Source organism: Equus caballus, chromosome 1 (assembly GCF_041296265.1).
Source record: "Equus caballus isolate H_3958 breed thoroughbred chromosome 1, TB-T2T, whole genome shotgun sequence".
Classification (NCBI taxonomy): Eukaryota; Metazoa; Chordata; class Mammalia; order Perissodactyla; family Equidae; genus Equus; species Equus caballus.
This window is the reverse complement of record NC_091684.1, coordinates 195,491,200-195,507,950: the sequence shown is the minus strand read 5'-3', so window position 1 is coordinate 195,507,950 and position 16,751 is coordinate 195,491,200. Positions and strand designations below refer to the sequence as shown.

Sequence of the window (16,751 nt, the reverse complement as noted above, 5' to 3'; positions counted from 1 at the left end):
TTAGGAATCCAACATCTGATTTCTTGAGATGCACGTTTAACCTGTAGTGAATAGTAGGTCCTTTTTTGTTATAATACAAAAATGTTCAAGCATTTGAAGTATGCTTCTCTTACTGCTGTCATAAACCAAAGTAATTCAAGGTGTCAGAGTATGATGTTGCCCTTTTTTTCCCAGAAAAATTAGTAGGTAAGACATCTTTCTATCAGTGGGTGTCTCTATCATTGAAAATAAACCTGTGCTAATCTTTAGCAAATCTATAGAAAATGTGGAGATGAGCCTGAAGAGATGAAAATCCTTGACACCTTCTTTCTGGAGGCTGGAGTTTAGCAGCACATATTTGCTGAAAATGGACAGTGCTTTTAATCTTGTAGTTTGTAAGCTATCGGTGTAGTAGGAGGAGGAAAATGAGTTCAATAGACCAAGGTGAATAAAGGTCTAAACATGGGTAGAAACAATTTTGTTATTTGAAAGACAAGCAGAATTTTGCAGATTATAATAGATGTTTTGAAGTTTGTCTGCAAGTCAGAAACTGCAATTAGAAAAACTGGTTGCAAAGAGATGGTTTGTTTGAATTTTGTTGGATCAATGGATATAATTTACAAGTGTCAGTATCTGTGATTTGCCTACATAAAGCAGATAGTCTGTTATTCCAGTACTGAATAACAGGAGGTGACTGAAGATCCACCAACTAGTAAGAGAAGTATTGTAATATAACTCTTAGGGAAAATATTGTAACATAAATCACAATATGCATCATAAGCAGCACTTTCTCAGACATGTTATATGTAGAAATTGCCACATAATAAACAGACTCTGAGAAAGACCAGCTAAAGGCTGCCTCCTCAGGCTAAAGAAAATTGTGATGTAAATTATCTTACCATGAGAGATATGGAACTGGATTAGTCCCATTTGATGGAATGACAATCAATTAGGAAAAGTAGAACTTTTGGAAATAGACAAGAATAATTTGTAGAGTTATAATTCTATCATATGTACAGAGTCAAAATTATGTTTAGCCTCTTTTTTCTATGTCCTTTCTCCTTCCCTCCCTCCCTTCCTTCTTTCCTTCCTTCGTCAGTCCCTCTCTCCCTCTTTTCCTTCCTTCATTCATTCCTTTCTTCTCTCCTTCCTTCCTTTCTGCTATATATCTACATAGGCCATTGTTTTCTACTGCGTTCATGAACTCATTCACTAAACATATTATGAAAAACATAATGTGCTGATGCTGTGCTGGGTGCTTGGGTTATCATGCTGAATGAAGTCAGGCACAGTTCCTGCCCTTATGAAGTTTACTTCTAATCACAGAAGTGCATGTAAAATGGTATCTGTGGTAAGTGGTATGAAGAAGAGGCCCATGGTGCTCTAAGCATCTGTAAATGACTTGATTTATTTAGGAGGGCCAGGGAATGTGTCCCTGCCGGGGAGATATTGGACTTGAATTTTGAGTAAGTAATAACTAGGCTAAGATGAGAGGAAAGAACTTTGGAACCAGAGAGAACAACATGTGCAAAGGCCTTGGGCCAGGATGGAACCCAGAAAGTTAGAGGGGCAGGAAGAGAAAATGATGGAAGTTTGAATGACATGTGGAAGCAGGGGAAGAACTTTCAGGGTTTTCAAAATCCTGATAATGGCAATTTTATTTTAAAAGCATTAGGGAGCCTCTGAAAGTTCTTAAGTAAAGAGTTTATATGGTCATTTCAAAATCTCACTAGTGTGCTGTCTGGAGATGCAATTGGAGAGGCATCCTCAGGTAGGATGGTTTTGTGGTAGTTTGAGTGAGAGATGATAGTGACTTAGGAGGGAATGATTGTGGTGAAAAGATGGAGGGAATGGACCAATTAACAGGGTAATATTAACAACCCTTGTTAATGACGTCAAGGATGAGATCTAAGTGTCTGGTATAGGCAGCTTTTCTAATGGTATTGCCATTTGATGCCACAGAAAAGGCTGAAAAAATGCATCTTTTATGGGGAGAGAGAGGTATTGAGTCCTGAATTCAATTTTGGATAGATTGGGATATAGTCAGACATTCAAGAGAGACTGTCATATAGACAGATGAATATAGGGGCCTGGAGGGCAGGGCCAAGGTCTGTGTTGGCAATATGAATTTGTGAGTCATCATGGAGATGGCACCTGGGCCATTTTCCACCTTGATGGATGCATCTTCCAGAAGGAGAATGGATGAGAAGAGGCTGGAGTGGCACAGGGACAGCCTTGCAGTGTTTGACTCGTTTTCCTAGATAACCAAACTGAGATGAGCCAGAGCCACTCCTCATTTACATGACCTACGGGAAAATGCGGTCCTTCTGGGGGAGGACCTCTTCAGGGTTTATGGGCACTACAGGATGCTGCCCTTGAAGAAATACAATTGGGAGCTTCAGGCAAACTCTTCTAAAAAGTATAAAAGCCCCCGGTGCACAGCACACTGTTAGCAGGCTCCACCGTGACAGCGATAGAAAATCACATATTTTAACCTGTTGCCTTATATGAAGAAAAAGTTAGGGACAAATATCATGTCAACATGAGTTAAATGTTTTTGATTTGAGGTTTTCATTAACATGTGTGTACATATACCATGTTAAAGACTTTGTCCTTAGGTTTCTCAAAATTAGTTATTTCTTGCCCTACTTATTTAAACAGAAAGTGTACTTCCACAATTGAATTATGTAACTTCTGTATTAAATCCTAGGTCAAAAAGGTTTTGAGAACCTGTAAAGCTGTTTATCATTGTGTTCAGTTTTTGCTTAGTGCCTTTTATCAAATAAATAAACTAGAAACACTGATATTCATGTTTCATTGCTATTGAGGTCTCATAAATATTTGGCTGGAGACAGTAATCTGAATTATTGTGTGCAGCCATTCATTTGCTGTCATAATTTGATACACTAATGTAATGTAATGTCCACCACTTGAAGGCACTGGTAGCTAATAGGAACATATCAACATGAGAACTGGTCAAAAAGGCCTTTCATTGGAAATAAGGAACATTTGATATATGTCAAAATGTCTCCAGAATCAGACCCTCAGGTTTTTCCTTCTCAGCCCTTAGTTAAAATGGAAGCTTTGTGTGCATAGTAACATTTTTGGCATATGTCATTCCTTGAGTATTCATTTTGAGTATTGAAACTTCAGGATTGAAAACATCATTTTATAATTGTTTCGCTACATCTTTGAAATTTCTACTAACGTTTGGCTCTTTTGAGATTATACATGCAAATACTTGCTTTGCAGTCTGGGTATTACAGTGCTTTTTCTAAGAACACTGAGTGTACTGATCAATTAGGCAGAAGCCCATCTGAATTGCTTCTCTGTTGATAAACCTATTTGTTATTCATTAGGTGTTTCCTTATTTTTATTTATTTAAAAATGGTTTGTGACATTATTTAAGTAAATGAAATAGTATGTATCTTGTTAAAAAGTTTTTATTTTCCATGTAAGTTTTGAAAAGCATCATTTTCAGTTGAAATTTTCAGCAATAAGTTTTATTCATTTACTTGATCAACTGGTTTCAAAGAGAGAAATTGAGATTTGTTGACAAATTTGATCATTTCATTAGGTGGACAATTTACATAAAGGTAGAGTCATTTTTACAATTGTTCTTCATTTCTAGTTTTTTTGTTTCATGTAAATTATTGGGAAGAGAATGTAATGATGTTATTAATCAACAATAATATTATTCCTCCAATGTTTGTTTGCTCCATTCATGGGGATTTCAGATGGCCAACCAAAAGTAGAATCTTGAATGCTTAGCTCTAGAGCCAGGCACTGTGGTAAACCCTGAGTATGCATGATCCTATATGATTGCCTCAACAGTAGGAAGTAGAAAGTCGGATCATCCCCATTTTATACATGAGAAAAGTGAGATTAGCCCAGATTATATTGCAGTATTTCCAACCCAGGAAATCTAACTTCAAACCCAATACTTAAAATTAGAAACTTTAGAAATATTCACCTTTTTATCATTAGACACTTTTTAATTAAGGAAGATATATATATATAGTTATTGTTCATTATTTACTTTATAACATTAAGCAGGCATGGGAGAAAATTGCTTGTGGCAGAAAATTACTGTTGGAAGAATAAATTCCGTTTTTCTTTGCTTGAAATTTTGACTGTTTTAGTTATTGCTTTAATTTTGTTGATAGTCTAAAATTGTAATGTTGGCATTTGTGAGACAGATCCCTGGGAGAGCGGGCCAGTAAAAGTGGGGGTGGGTTAGATGATCCAGGAGTGATGGATGATTCATTGCAGGGGGCCTGGGAGAGTGGACAGAGCCGGTGACCTGAACCGTTATGAGCTGGTCATTCATTGCATTTTTATGAGTTGTCTTATTTGCTATCCAAATGAGTTCAAAAAAAGTTAAAATGAAGTTGGGAGAATGCAAGGAGCTATTGAGTTTCATTAAGGAACTTGGCAGCAGGAAGAGAAGAAATCTGCATTAGCATCTTGGAAGATGAAAAGAAGTACTTATTAAGCTCCACTTACATACTTGATTTCAATACTGCGTGATGCTTTCTGAGACTTTGCTAAAATAGTCAGAGTCACACAGTTAGTGGAAAAGTCAAGCTTCTTCAAAGTTACAAACAGAGGTGGTGGTTATGCTCCAGACAAATTTGGTAGGGTAAAGTAACTTAAGTAATTTAATAAAAGTGCTTTTTGCATATTAGAACATAAATGATTGGTAATTCTCTTTCTGTATTCTGTTCTGTCCCCCTAAATTCCAAAGACGTAAAGGAATGTCTGGCCTTTTAAAAATGAAGATGCAACATAGCAAGGGGAAAAGAAATATATATATATATATATATATATACAACGAAATTTGTTTCTAGTATAAGGCAGAACTGCAGTTAAAACTAAACTTTGAAAATTCACTAACCTTCACTGGGGGTGTCTTGTTTTTTTCAAATGAAAATTCAAAATATTCTTTTTAGGGTTTTATAGAAAACTAGAGATTGTCAAAATAACGTGCATTGCACAAGTGCTTGGCATTTGTTAAATTCTCAATCTGTGAAAGTATTGCCCTGGTGGACTCTGAATCATCCTTGGTTTGTGATAATAGCTCTTCTGCCTGCTTCAGATGGGGGCTTAGGGTTTGTGTCTGATTCCTCTATGCTGGGGTCCGACAGGCATTTTTGTGACATGCTAAGAAGCTTATCTTTCTGGGTACTCTTCCCAGGCAGTGGCCATGATTTCTCAATGGAGAGAAACAAGGGGGCGATGGGGAGGCCAGATCCTCAAAATTCTCTGCCTGCCAGTGCTAATCTTGGAGAAGCAAATTGAAGTCTTCATTTTTGGCATATTTTGTAGTAAATCTCATTTGTTTTCTGATGAGCTAGACTGGAAGAAATAATAGCTCTCTCTAATACCCAATCTGTGATTAAGGTTAGAGCACAATGATGAGACTAATTTTATTTTAGTTAGTATTTGCTGGGCTTTGTAGCTCTTTCCAGAAACCTGAAAAGCTCTAAATTTTTGAGAAAGATGAGTATCTTTAGGTATACATTTGAGGGGTGAAAAAAAATGATGTAATTAGCACCTATGGCTTCATGAGTCCTGATCTCCCAAGGTGCTGTCATAATTCATAAGATACAAGGAAGATTTGGTTCAAAGAACCCTGTAAGGTTCATGACAACCTGATGTATGGCTTCTGACATTGTTAAGAGGAAGTCATGTCACAAGTTTGATTTTAGACGGAGAAGGCTAATCAAAGGTTTTAAGGATTCCAAGGTGCTCCCTCTTGGCAGTGTTCTAATAGTTTCCCCGTCTCCTTCACTCTGCCCCCAGGCTGACTCAAAGCCCATAAAGAATGGTACCACAGAAGCAAGAGTGTGTCAACCTCAGCTTTTTGTTGTTGTTGTTTATAGTCTATGGCCTAGCCTTCAAAATTTCTGGAGTAGTTTTTTTGCTTTTCTCTAAAATTTATTGATTGGGTAGAAACATGGTTCAACTTTTAATTGGAGACAATTCTGAATGTGACGTAGGATCCAATAGACAACCAGGAGCTTGAGCATAGAATGTCGCATTCCTACCCCAGAAGGGCAAAGCGCTGTTCCCCACAATATTCACCTTCCAATTGGGGTACCCAGATTAGTTCGTGTATGTCCTATGTGAGCGAGATATGAGATTAGTGAAATATTTGATGGGCTTTCAAAGATTCCCCAGGTGTGGTTCAAATATTTCTTCTGGAAAATACTGGGAAGGACATAATGAAAGGCTTGGGATGGAACATCCATGTAGAGACAGAGGGACAGAGATGACTAGTGGCCATGGAAGACTATGTCAGACTTGGTGGCCCAGGGGTCCTGTGTGGCACACCTGTCAGAGGTTGTCAATTGCTGTATTTGTAAAGAATGTTAAGAACTTCAGATCCAGTGAAACTTGCATTTTTTTCATCTATAAAACAAACAAGAGTCTTTGAAGTTTTAGCTCTCTGTATTAATAGTTACACTTCTAGATGAAAACAGAGAAAGGTATTCTGATGAAATCTGAAGTTGCAAATCTGAAAACCTTTACGTAATAGAATTTTTTAATTTTTTAGTGTTTCTCTTCAGAAAAATAGGACACATATATGTCATTTTGTGGGATAAAATTCAGATTAATATTTTGCAATTATGTATTCAATTTTCTGTGCAGTTGGTACCTTGATTTGAGGATGTTAAAAGATGACATTAAAAGCTAGCTCTTTTACAAAAAAAATTATTGCTTTTATCATTGTTTTAACAGAATTTAAATTGCATTGTTGCTTTTTTTCCTTAACTTTAAAATTTCATGTACATAATTACATTGTTAGCGAATGTCATTTTCTTTTGATGACAAACTTTCTTCCATCTTCTTAAATAGTATCTATTGCATATAAACGGATAACTTTAATTTAAACTCTTTGCCTTACATTCTTGGTTAACACTAACCTAAAAAATCATGCCAACCTCTGTTATTTAGGAAACATCAACAGCTGCTTTCTAAACCAGAGGCTTCAGGGTGAAATTTCCTTCCCTTACTTGGGGCCTTGGCGAGCGTCTCAGGGTGGCTCGTTCACTCATATCACTGTTGCTCAATGTGTGCGGAGGAAGTAATACAAAATATTCACAACCTTTCATGTTCACCAATGTCATAGGAGGCATATATCATCTTCTTTTGATTAAATCCACAATAATCAATAGGATCTTAGTACTTTCATTGTACAGCTCATCAAATTAAATATTAAAAAGTATTTCCCTTCAGTGAACAGGAGTGCAGCGTTAACCAAATATGGGGACTGGAGGGAGAAAGGGTGCAGAAATAAGTTTACCCTGCTACTAAAATAGTAGTTAATTCAAAATAACTAATGGAAGCAAACAACACAAATGAGCTAAAAGCTGATGTAAAATAATCTGTATGTTTTGTGTGTATCAGGATATTGTCCTATTTGGGATTACTTAAAACGACAAAGACGGAAGGATTTTAACTATTTTTTTGAAGAAATTATTGGAATAGACGTACAAACTGAATACATTTGTCCCTTGATAAATGGGAGATTCGTTCCAGGACACCTGCAGATACCAAAATTCACAGATGCCCAAGTCCCCTGTATAAAATGGCAGGGTATTTGCAAATAATCTACGTACATCATCCCGGACACTTTAAATCATCTCTAGATACTTATAATACCTAATACAGTGTAAATGCTACGTAAATAGTTATTATAGTGTATTGTTTAAGGAGTAGCAACAAGAAAAAGTCTGTACATATTCAGTACAGATGGAACTATCGTAGGCCTTTCCATCGTGGTTGGTTGAATCCACAGATGGGAGCCTGCAGATATGGAGGGCAGGCTGTATTTTGCTTACGTGTGTGTTTGGATATGTGTTTATATTCATGTGGAATTGTAGAATCATAGCATCATAGTGGAATGTAGTAAGACTCTATATTATTTTGAATTATAGAGCAAGTGTGTAGTTTCAAAACATCCTTGTAGTTGCATGGAAGTGAAGGCAGATATACTAAGACTCAAGGAGAAGTAAGAGATCAAAATAATGTCAAAAAAATTAGCAGCTTACCGAAATGCTCTTCTATTTTCCTGCCTTATTCTTTTATGAGTACAAATGATTGATCTGAAGCCAGCTGCGGTGGACTGAGGGCTACAAAGTAGGTGTGGAAGTGTGGATTGGAGGGTGTGTGTTAGTTCCAATAGCTAGACCGTGCAGGAGAGACAAGGGCAGGCCTGTTGACGGGGGATGATTGTGGTTATTTTGTCTCCATTTTTTATCACGGGAGAGATTAAGCATATTTATATGCTGTGGGGATTAACCTTGATTGATTTTTGTTTACAGAAGAGATTAGATGGTTTAGAGAGATTTTTGTATATGTGGTACAGAAGTTGGCAAAGTTAAACTTGTAAAAGAGTAAACTAACAGAAAGAACAGGAAAGAGAAGAAAGAAAGTGAGATTTTAGGGAAGTTTATTTTAAAAGAATGATGAAGGATACTATAAAAATAGAACAGTATTGGCAAAAAATTACAGTTAGGTTGAAAATAGAAACATTATGGTTTGTTTTTTGTAATGTAAATAATTATTCTTTATCCGGTTTTATCCGTAGCATTCCTCTTTACATTCCTCAGTGGCAGTTTTACTGTTTGTCCTAATCTCAGTTTGAGCTGCTGAGTTTTCTCCCTTTCCGTCAAACCTCACATCATTTATCTTTTGACCCGACTGCTCTACAGCCGCATCTCACTCCAGATTCACCAATGCCATCCTGACTGTTAAAGGCAGAGACCTTTTGCCTGTTCCTCTCCTAAGTGACAACTCTGTTGTGAGTGACGTTTTGGGGCAGGTCACCATGCTTGAGCATCTCTTTATGCTCCTCTTCAAGTACCACATTTTCATGGGTTCCTTCTGTCTCTCTGATGTTATGATCCTGCTAAGTATCTTTCCTTGATTCTCTGTATTAAGAATTCATATTCCTCTAGGTTCTATCTTTTTCTTCTTAGTTTCTCACGCTGTGCTCTAAATGCCCTTTTTTAGAGATTTCATCTGTTCTATTGCTGCCAACCGTCAAGCACCATTTAAACGTTCTAAATCTTTACGTCCAGGAATAATTTGCCAGTTGTTGATCAGCCCAATATCAGCATCTAAAACTGACTTCTTCACTTTCTCTCTCAAATCTCCATATTCTCCTCTTTCCTCTCTGAGTCTGTGATATTAGGATATGGAAGATAATGAGCCTAAGGAGAAGGATATTAGGCAAAAGAGTTGTCAATGACAAGAGGAATAATTATGGACTAGGTCTTTAGACACAATACTTGATTTAAAAGTCAGACTGGGAGATTATTGTGAAAAAAGGAGGGAGGAGGAGACTCACATAGTATCTTAAAATAGTAACAGGTAGGAAAGAGAGAAAGTAAGAAGAATAGAAGGCACCATCTTTTAGAACTACTATACACACGTGCTGTCTTGGGAATTGTGAAATAAGCAGAAGAGACCAATTGGCAATGCCCATTAGCTAAATGTAAGATATTGTGGAAAACTGAGAGGTGTTTATAAGAGCATATAATGACTTAAATCAACAGATAAATGGGAGGACATTTGATTATTGTTATGTTTGCCTTACAAGCCAAACTGCATGACTGCTAAGTCAATGGTGTAAGTAACAGTGCCAAGTCTACTATCTCTGTCTGACCGTGGGAGAGCAGTAAGGAGTGAGATGCTCTCTCTCCATCTCTGTGTCTCTGTCTCTGTCTCTTTCTCCACAGAATCTAGAGTGTGTGAGGGATGCTGATGCAGGCTGGTTTTCTGATCTCTTCACTGGGGCTTCTAAGAGGGGCCCAGTGAGCATCCCTCTGTCCAAGGACCCATCCCAGGAGGTCTGTGACCTACACCAAGAACCTGAGTTACCTTGACCTAGTGTAGAAGAGTGGCAAGGCTTTACTGGCAACTTGAGTTGCAAGAGAATAGTTAGATCAGGGGTTTGAGGGATTTACCAAAGTACAAAACTTTTACTTGGGGTTCTTGGAGGAGAGAAAACCCCTAACACCAAACCTATTACTGGAAAATGACAGCGTGTCCTTCAGGAATAGTGCCTGTGAGTGGAAAAAGCTTCTCCCTCAAAAACATTTTGCATCTAAGTCCTCACTTTTACTAACTTACTAACAAAGCCTTCCATAATTTCGGCTCAGAGACCCTCATTTCAGACTTTCCCAGCTGTGAGTAATGTGCAGTCCATGGTGATCAAAAGAGTACTTTCTGTTGAACAATCATCATCTTTCACCTAGTTAACCAAAGTATAAACTTCACTGTCATCTAACTCCTTCTCCCTCACCCCACATTCAGTTAATCTCCAAGTCTTGTCTAACAAGACCTCTAAAGTAGGTCTCTCCCCTCCTTTCCATTCCCAGGGCTATACATACAGTGTCTGTCTATGTCTGGAAACATAATGGTGAATTGAGAGGGTGGTACCAGTGTCACAGTTTGGAGTAAATTACTAAGTACGCGGACCACATTTTAATGTAGTTACTTCCTAACCACTGCAGGTAGCCTCTTACAGACATGCCCTTGAACACACTCTTTCTTCTCTCTGGAATGTTCTTCCATTTGTTCCCATTACATGCATCATTCTAAACCTAGGTTAATTATCATTGACTTTGTGAAACCTGTTGGAATTCCCCAGGCAGGTTTAGTCATGTTCTGCTTTGTCCTCTTATAGTTTTTCCTGTTATAGTACCTCTCCTGTTCAACTGTAATTTGTTTAGTATGTATAAATTGGACAGACTGAGTAGTTGGTAAGTGCCTAGAGGGCACAGCTCATAGCATTGATCTTCATATCCCCAGGACACAGCCTTATGCCTGATCTATAACAATTGCTTAGTAAATATATGCTTGGAAGCCTGTATATGAGATGAAAGGCTGAAAATGCGCCTAGTTGTTGCCATTGGAGAATGATTTATTTGTGTTCTTTCTCCAACAGAATACAGAGAGAATTTGGTTTAACTTTCCAAAGTATACTCTAACAAAATAAAAGAATGTCTTTCTTTTGCCCTTTTAGGCTGACCTCTGGAACCCAAAGCCAGTTTACTTATATTAAGGAAGTGATCTGATTAGCATTAGGAAAGATTTTATGTAATGGGATTTGGTTTACTGCACGCACATTTGGATGAATATGAGTCTCATGCAATATTTTAACATTTTAATTCATTGCTGACTCTACAGGGCAAAGGGAGATCATAACCCTTAGTCCAATTTCAAGATGATGAATTGAGGCTTTTTCTAACAAGGCAGAGGATAAAAGATGTCTTGCTTCAGATATAGTACTTCAAATTGCATTTGTATTTGAAGTAAGTTGATTCAGTGCCGTAATAGTTGATATTTGCTAAAATAGGAGGTTGGTGGCATTATAGTGATATTTGCTAAAACAACTTATGAATTAATTGTTAAATGCCTATTCTGTGCTCTGAATTATGTTCTTTGGGACAGATGCCAAAAATGATGCTCATCCTGGCAATGAGGGACTTAATATCAAGTTAGAATGTTAAGAAAACGGAGAGAAGCCGGCCCCATGGCTGAGTGATTAAGTTCATGCACTCCACTTCCACGGCCCAGAGTTTTGCTAGCTTGGATCCTTGGTGCAGACCTGGCACCACTCATCAAGCCATGCTGAGTCGGCGTCCCACATAGCAGAGCCAGAAGGACCTACAACTAGAATATACAACTATGTACTGGGGATCTTGGGGGAGAAGAAGAAGAAGAAAAAAAGGATTGACAACAGATGTTAGCTCAGGACCAGTCTTTAAAAAAAAACAAATAAAATGCAATACATTTCAAAAAAATGAAAAGAAAAAAGAAGAATCACTGGGCAATACATATCTCCTGGAAAAAAAAAAGAGAAGAGAATCACTGCTAAATAATTCAAGCAGATTTCAGGAACATTGGTCCGTATATCACCCTGGGAATTCTAGATGGGGGAACCTCAGGAGCAAAGACATTTAAAACCTCAGTGCTCTTCACCTTTCACAGATGGTGGGCAATGTCACAGAGAAGCGGGATTTCGGGTCAGATAGTCAGTATGAGGACCCTTCATAGAGCATCTAAATGCCATTTGGAGTGATCAGGACTCTGAAATGTCATGGAGAGACATTATAGATTCCAAGGCAGGAAGACGACACGATGAAAATAGAAATTTCAAAGTATTATTTTGGCAGCTGTCAGATTTCATGGATTTGGCAGGGACTGCAGGCAGAATGGTCGATGGGCACCATGTTACCTTGGTTAACTCGGGAACAGTTCTGCTAGTTAGATTGTTGGTCTGGTTATGGTGCTCTAACTACTTCATGAGCAGTTTCTCAATCCTTTTTTATCCCCATAGTCTAGTCTAGGTCTAGTTTGAGAGTTATTTAGAACGCTAGTTTAACTATGTCAGACGTGGCTTTAATACCGTGAAGCAGTGAAAAGAACAAAGGACTCTGATTCTGGTCTCATTTAGGCCACAACTAGCTGCAGGCCTATGGCCAGGTCACTAGATGTCCTCAGACTTTACTTCCTTAATTTGGGCTTAAGAGCATAGACCTGGATGAGCCCTGAGACCTTATAAGTTGAGCTTTGTGAGACAAAACGTGAATGGAAGCTTCCGAAATGTTCACCTTGTCATTGAGCAGCTAAAGTAGTGAGCATGTATTTTAATGCATACTGGGAAAATTACATCTTCAACACTTACAATTTGGTAGGTGTTAGGTTCATGATGGTTACAGTATATAGCACTTACCTTTTCCAGGAATCTGTTAAAATATAGAAGAAGATAGTAGAAAATTAACCTTTGAAAATGAACACAGTGTGCTTACTGTATAGTTTAAATGTTTTAAATAAAGCTACTTATTTGCATAATGATGCTTCAGAAAGATATATCTTAAAAATAACAATACTGTTCATTGATTTGAAATTAAAACAAAAATAACAAGTGTAAATTAATTCAGAAAAGCTGTCACCTTACCATATAATTAGATGTATTAATAAACATGTAGGCTATCACTTATTAAGCTAAATTTGGCATAGAAATATATTTCAAGGTAATGAATCTGTATTTTCTATTTATATTTTGCAAGCGTTTATTGATTGTCATCAGTTTGTTAACCTCTATAATATGTATACAGTTGTATAAGACAGATGTTTAATAAATAGCTCTCTCGTATTACTTATCTAAATTGAAGTTTAAAGTTGATCACTGCAGGAAATTATATGTAGGAGACATTGTGTGAAATATATCAGAACACCCAGAGAAACACTACAGATAAGGGTTTCTAATGTCATAAAACTAAACAAATTATTACAATGTCTAGACAGAGTCCAAAGACATGGTTGAAAATTTTTGATAAAGTGGTTTTATAGACCAAACAAAAAATCTGATTTGTTTAAGCATCATTTAATTTTTCTAACCAGTGAAATGATGCATAGCATGAAGTTAACTTACTTGAAAAAAATAAAAGAAAAAGGACATTTTATCCCTGTGAGTATTTTCCTCTAGTCAACAAATATTTATAATACCCAGAAAGTTATTTCTAATAATCTGGTCCCAGTAGTACTGTCACTGTCACGGGTCGGGGGGCGGGGAGTAGTTTGGTAAAAATGCAGATTCCTAGGGTTTTCTGCACACGTCAGATTTCTACACATAGCTCTGAAATCTTATTTTTAAAAAGTTCCAGGGAAGTTTCTTGTGCATGCTGAATGTAAGAGCTACTCTTCTAAAAATACTCTTCATTCTTCTCCTTCTGTTGGAAATTTTCACGTCGTTTGATGCTGGGTGTTGGGGAGTGGGATCCAGAATTTGAAAGTGGAAGAACAGGACTCTGCTTGGGTATCCAGAAAGAAACTGAGATAACCAGTTGTTTTACTATCCATAAGTAGGCTTTTCTAGCTTTCATTTTCTGTTTGAATTAAGAAGGATAATTAAATATGTCCCTCAATGATTCAATTCTTTGAGTGTTCTATACATTTGTGTCATATAAAACAAAGTATTAGACATTAGAAATTTTTCTTTTTTTACTTTCAGAACACAGATTTTCCCAGAATAAATTTTCCCATAAGTTGGACTTATAATCATTTTATTTCCTCCATAGAATCACCAAGTTTATCTTCAAATTCTATAGGTTTCATGATTCTTTTAATATTAAATAAAAAATTCCAAACATACCTGCATTAATTTATAAGCAACTATAGCCTCTGTTGATAATACTGCTGTTTAGGTTGAGATTGTTACCAGGAAGTTCTTGAGATGACTGTCCTTTGCATGTGGATATAGGCTTTAATAAAATAACTATTTCTTCTCCACTCCCAAATGTAATACAAACAAAAATGCAAAATTCACAAATGGGGGCCATCTCCAATTTGAAGCTGGTAACTAGCAGTAATCTCCTTGATGACAGGAAGCATATCTTATTATCCAAATATTTCTCATGACCCAAAATGGTTTTGCATGTAGTGGGCTTCCAGTGATATCTGAGTCAATGAGTGCTAGTCAAGTTTTATTGGCCCGTGTGGCACTGAAATAGGCGAAAATTATATTTAGGAATTTGGACAGCTTCATGAGAACTAAGTCTCTCTTTAGTGAGAATTTTATACTTAGGTAGCCATGATTTATTGCCTTCTTCAGTGGCTTAATTCAATGATCATCTTTTGCTCAGATCAATGCAAGAGTCTATAAATACTGTAAACTAAATTGGTCTTCAATTCCTAATAACCAAATCTTCTCATTCCTTAGCTCCTATTTGCACCACAGGGCTTATAAAATTAATAGAAAAATGCCAATGTCTTCAATTCACATTCCTTTTTCCTTTCCAATGGTCTTCTTTCTTTTGCACTACCTAGTTTTTGGACAACCTCCTTGACTGTATTAGATTTTGGATTTCAGAAAGGAATCATATTTTATCATGTGGTCTTATGGTGATGGTGATTTCCGAATCACCAGTTTTCTCACGGCACCCTGTTCCCCTTTGCCATTTTCAAAATGTATTGGTGCCTGTGACATGTATTTGAAGCTTTCTGTCCATCAAGCTCTTTAATCCCTTGGGGATGCTCAAAGTGTTAAGACTGATGGATCTGACTATGGTAAAGCTTAATAAGAATTGTTCTTACAACCAGGATGATTCCTGGGAAGACAGTTGACTCATCTTTTTATGTATCTTGTCTCTCTTCTTCCTGACTCAACAGCTCCCCCCACGGTTCGTATTGTGCACTCAGGCCTGGCCTGTAACATTGAGGAGGAGCGCTACTCAGAGAGGGTCTACACTATACGGGAAGGAGAAACCCTAGAACTCACCTGTCTGGTCACAGGACATCCACGTCCACAGGTGAGTCCCGAACCGTGACATTGGGGAAAGCTCTCTATGACTTCTCTGGGGATTGACAAAGCATATATTGTAGAAGATTTACCTAAAAATGTGTGTGTGTGTGTGTGTGTGTGAAATTCAATACATGTGTGTGCAATGCAGGATAAGGGTGGCGATTGCTGAACATTCTAGCTTGAAGCATTCATATGGATAAGATGAAAAAAGAAATTTTTGTTTGGGTATTGTGAGAAATTTGGAAAACACTTCTAAGGAAGCTGTTAAAAAGACAACTACAAAAATATCTCAGTAAGATAACAATTCATATGGCAATGAGTTTATTTTAGAATGTGAAACATGATTTCATGATGACATAATTGCAGCCGAGGAAGCATTTGTTCTGAAGAATGTGATGTGCGAGGTCACATGCACTTTCCTTACTCCTAGTCATTATATTTCATAGGAAACTTTGAAAAACAAATTTTGCAGATGCTGTATGCGTTCAGGCTCACAGAGTCATCAGCTACAGCTTTCATAAGCTAATTTAATAGCAGGAACTGAATTTGAGACTTTCAAAGGGCACTAGAATTATAAACGATGATCCAAGAAGAAGCTTCCAGGAGTGAAAGACAAAGTTAGGTATATAGGGTATAAGTACAGGGTATCGTGCTTTATAGGCTGTAAGGTAATGTAGGTAGACTATGTATCTATGATGTAAAAATTTCGTTTGGATACAGAATATTCGGGATGTTTTAATCAATTGCCAATTCTTAGTGTCATATATTTAACCTGACTAGTTCAAAATATGCGTTGGTATTCAAGACAAACACTGTGATGGAAAAGAAGTCTCATTTGGTAGACAAAGTTACATATTTTAAGTATTTGTGTTACAGAAAAAAAAAAAAAATCCAGCTAACACAACTACAAAGGTGAAAGTAAAGAGCAATGTGGAGATTTTGTGAATCTTGTCTTTTGCTTCTGCCATTTTTAACCCTTATACCAAGGACCCTTTGACCCTACCATTTTGACCCTGAAGAACAAATAAAAATAAGCATATGAACTGTCAGAGTGAAGCAATAGATTGATACATAAGACCGTGACTAAAACTGAACTGATAAATATATTTTATAAAACTTATGGTGTTGGTAAAATGCAAAACAGTAAAAGTAATCTAGAAAAAATAATTATTAAAATTATTGAAAAATATTAAAATTCACTGTGGGTAAAATTGCAAATTATAACATTTGCTGTTAACTGAAAATTGATTTAAGAATAGATTGTCCTAATAAAATTGAGTTCTACAAAATTTGACCCAATATAAGTTAGACTTGGCAGTAAAAATGATTGCAGAACTGAACATACACGGACACAAGCAAAAATTGTTAAAACTTGATATCGGCAAAGAAGCTGATATGTAAAGCATTTTTATTTTAAAATTTATACAGAAAACAATGGAGTCCAGTGAAA

At 36.8% G+C, this 16,751-nt stretch overlaps 1 protein-coding gene across 5 annotated transcripts in view; it reads left to right on the top strand.

Annotated features, from left to right (window-relative positions):
* MDGA2 (MAM domain containing glycosylphosphatidylinositol anchor 2) overlaps nucleotides 1–16,751 on the top strand; it is a 782,115-nt gene that overhangs the window by 318,623 nt on the left and 446,741 nt on the right. For all 5 annotated transcript variants that reach the window (XM_023624618.2, XM_070275008.1, XM_070275000.1 and 2 more), the window contains exon 2: nucleotides 15,169–15,308. In XM_023624618.2, coding sequence (XP_023480386.1) covers nucleotides 15,169–15,308 — 140 coding nt within the window. The remainder of the gene's footprint in view (nucleotides 1–15,168; nucleotides 15,309–16,751) is intronic.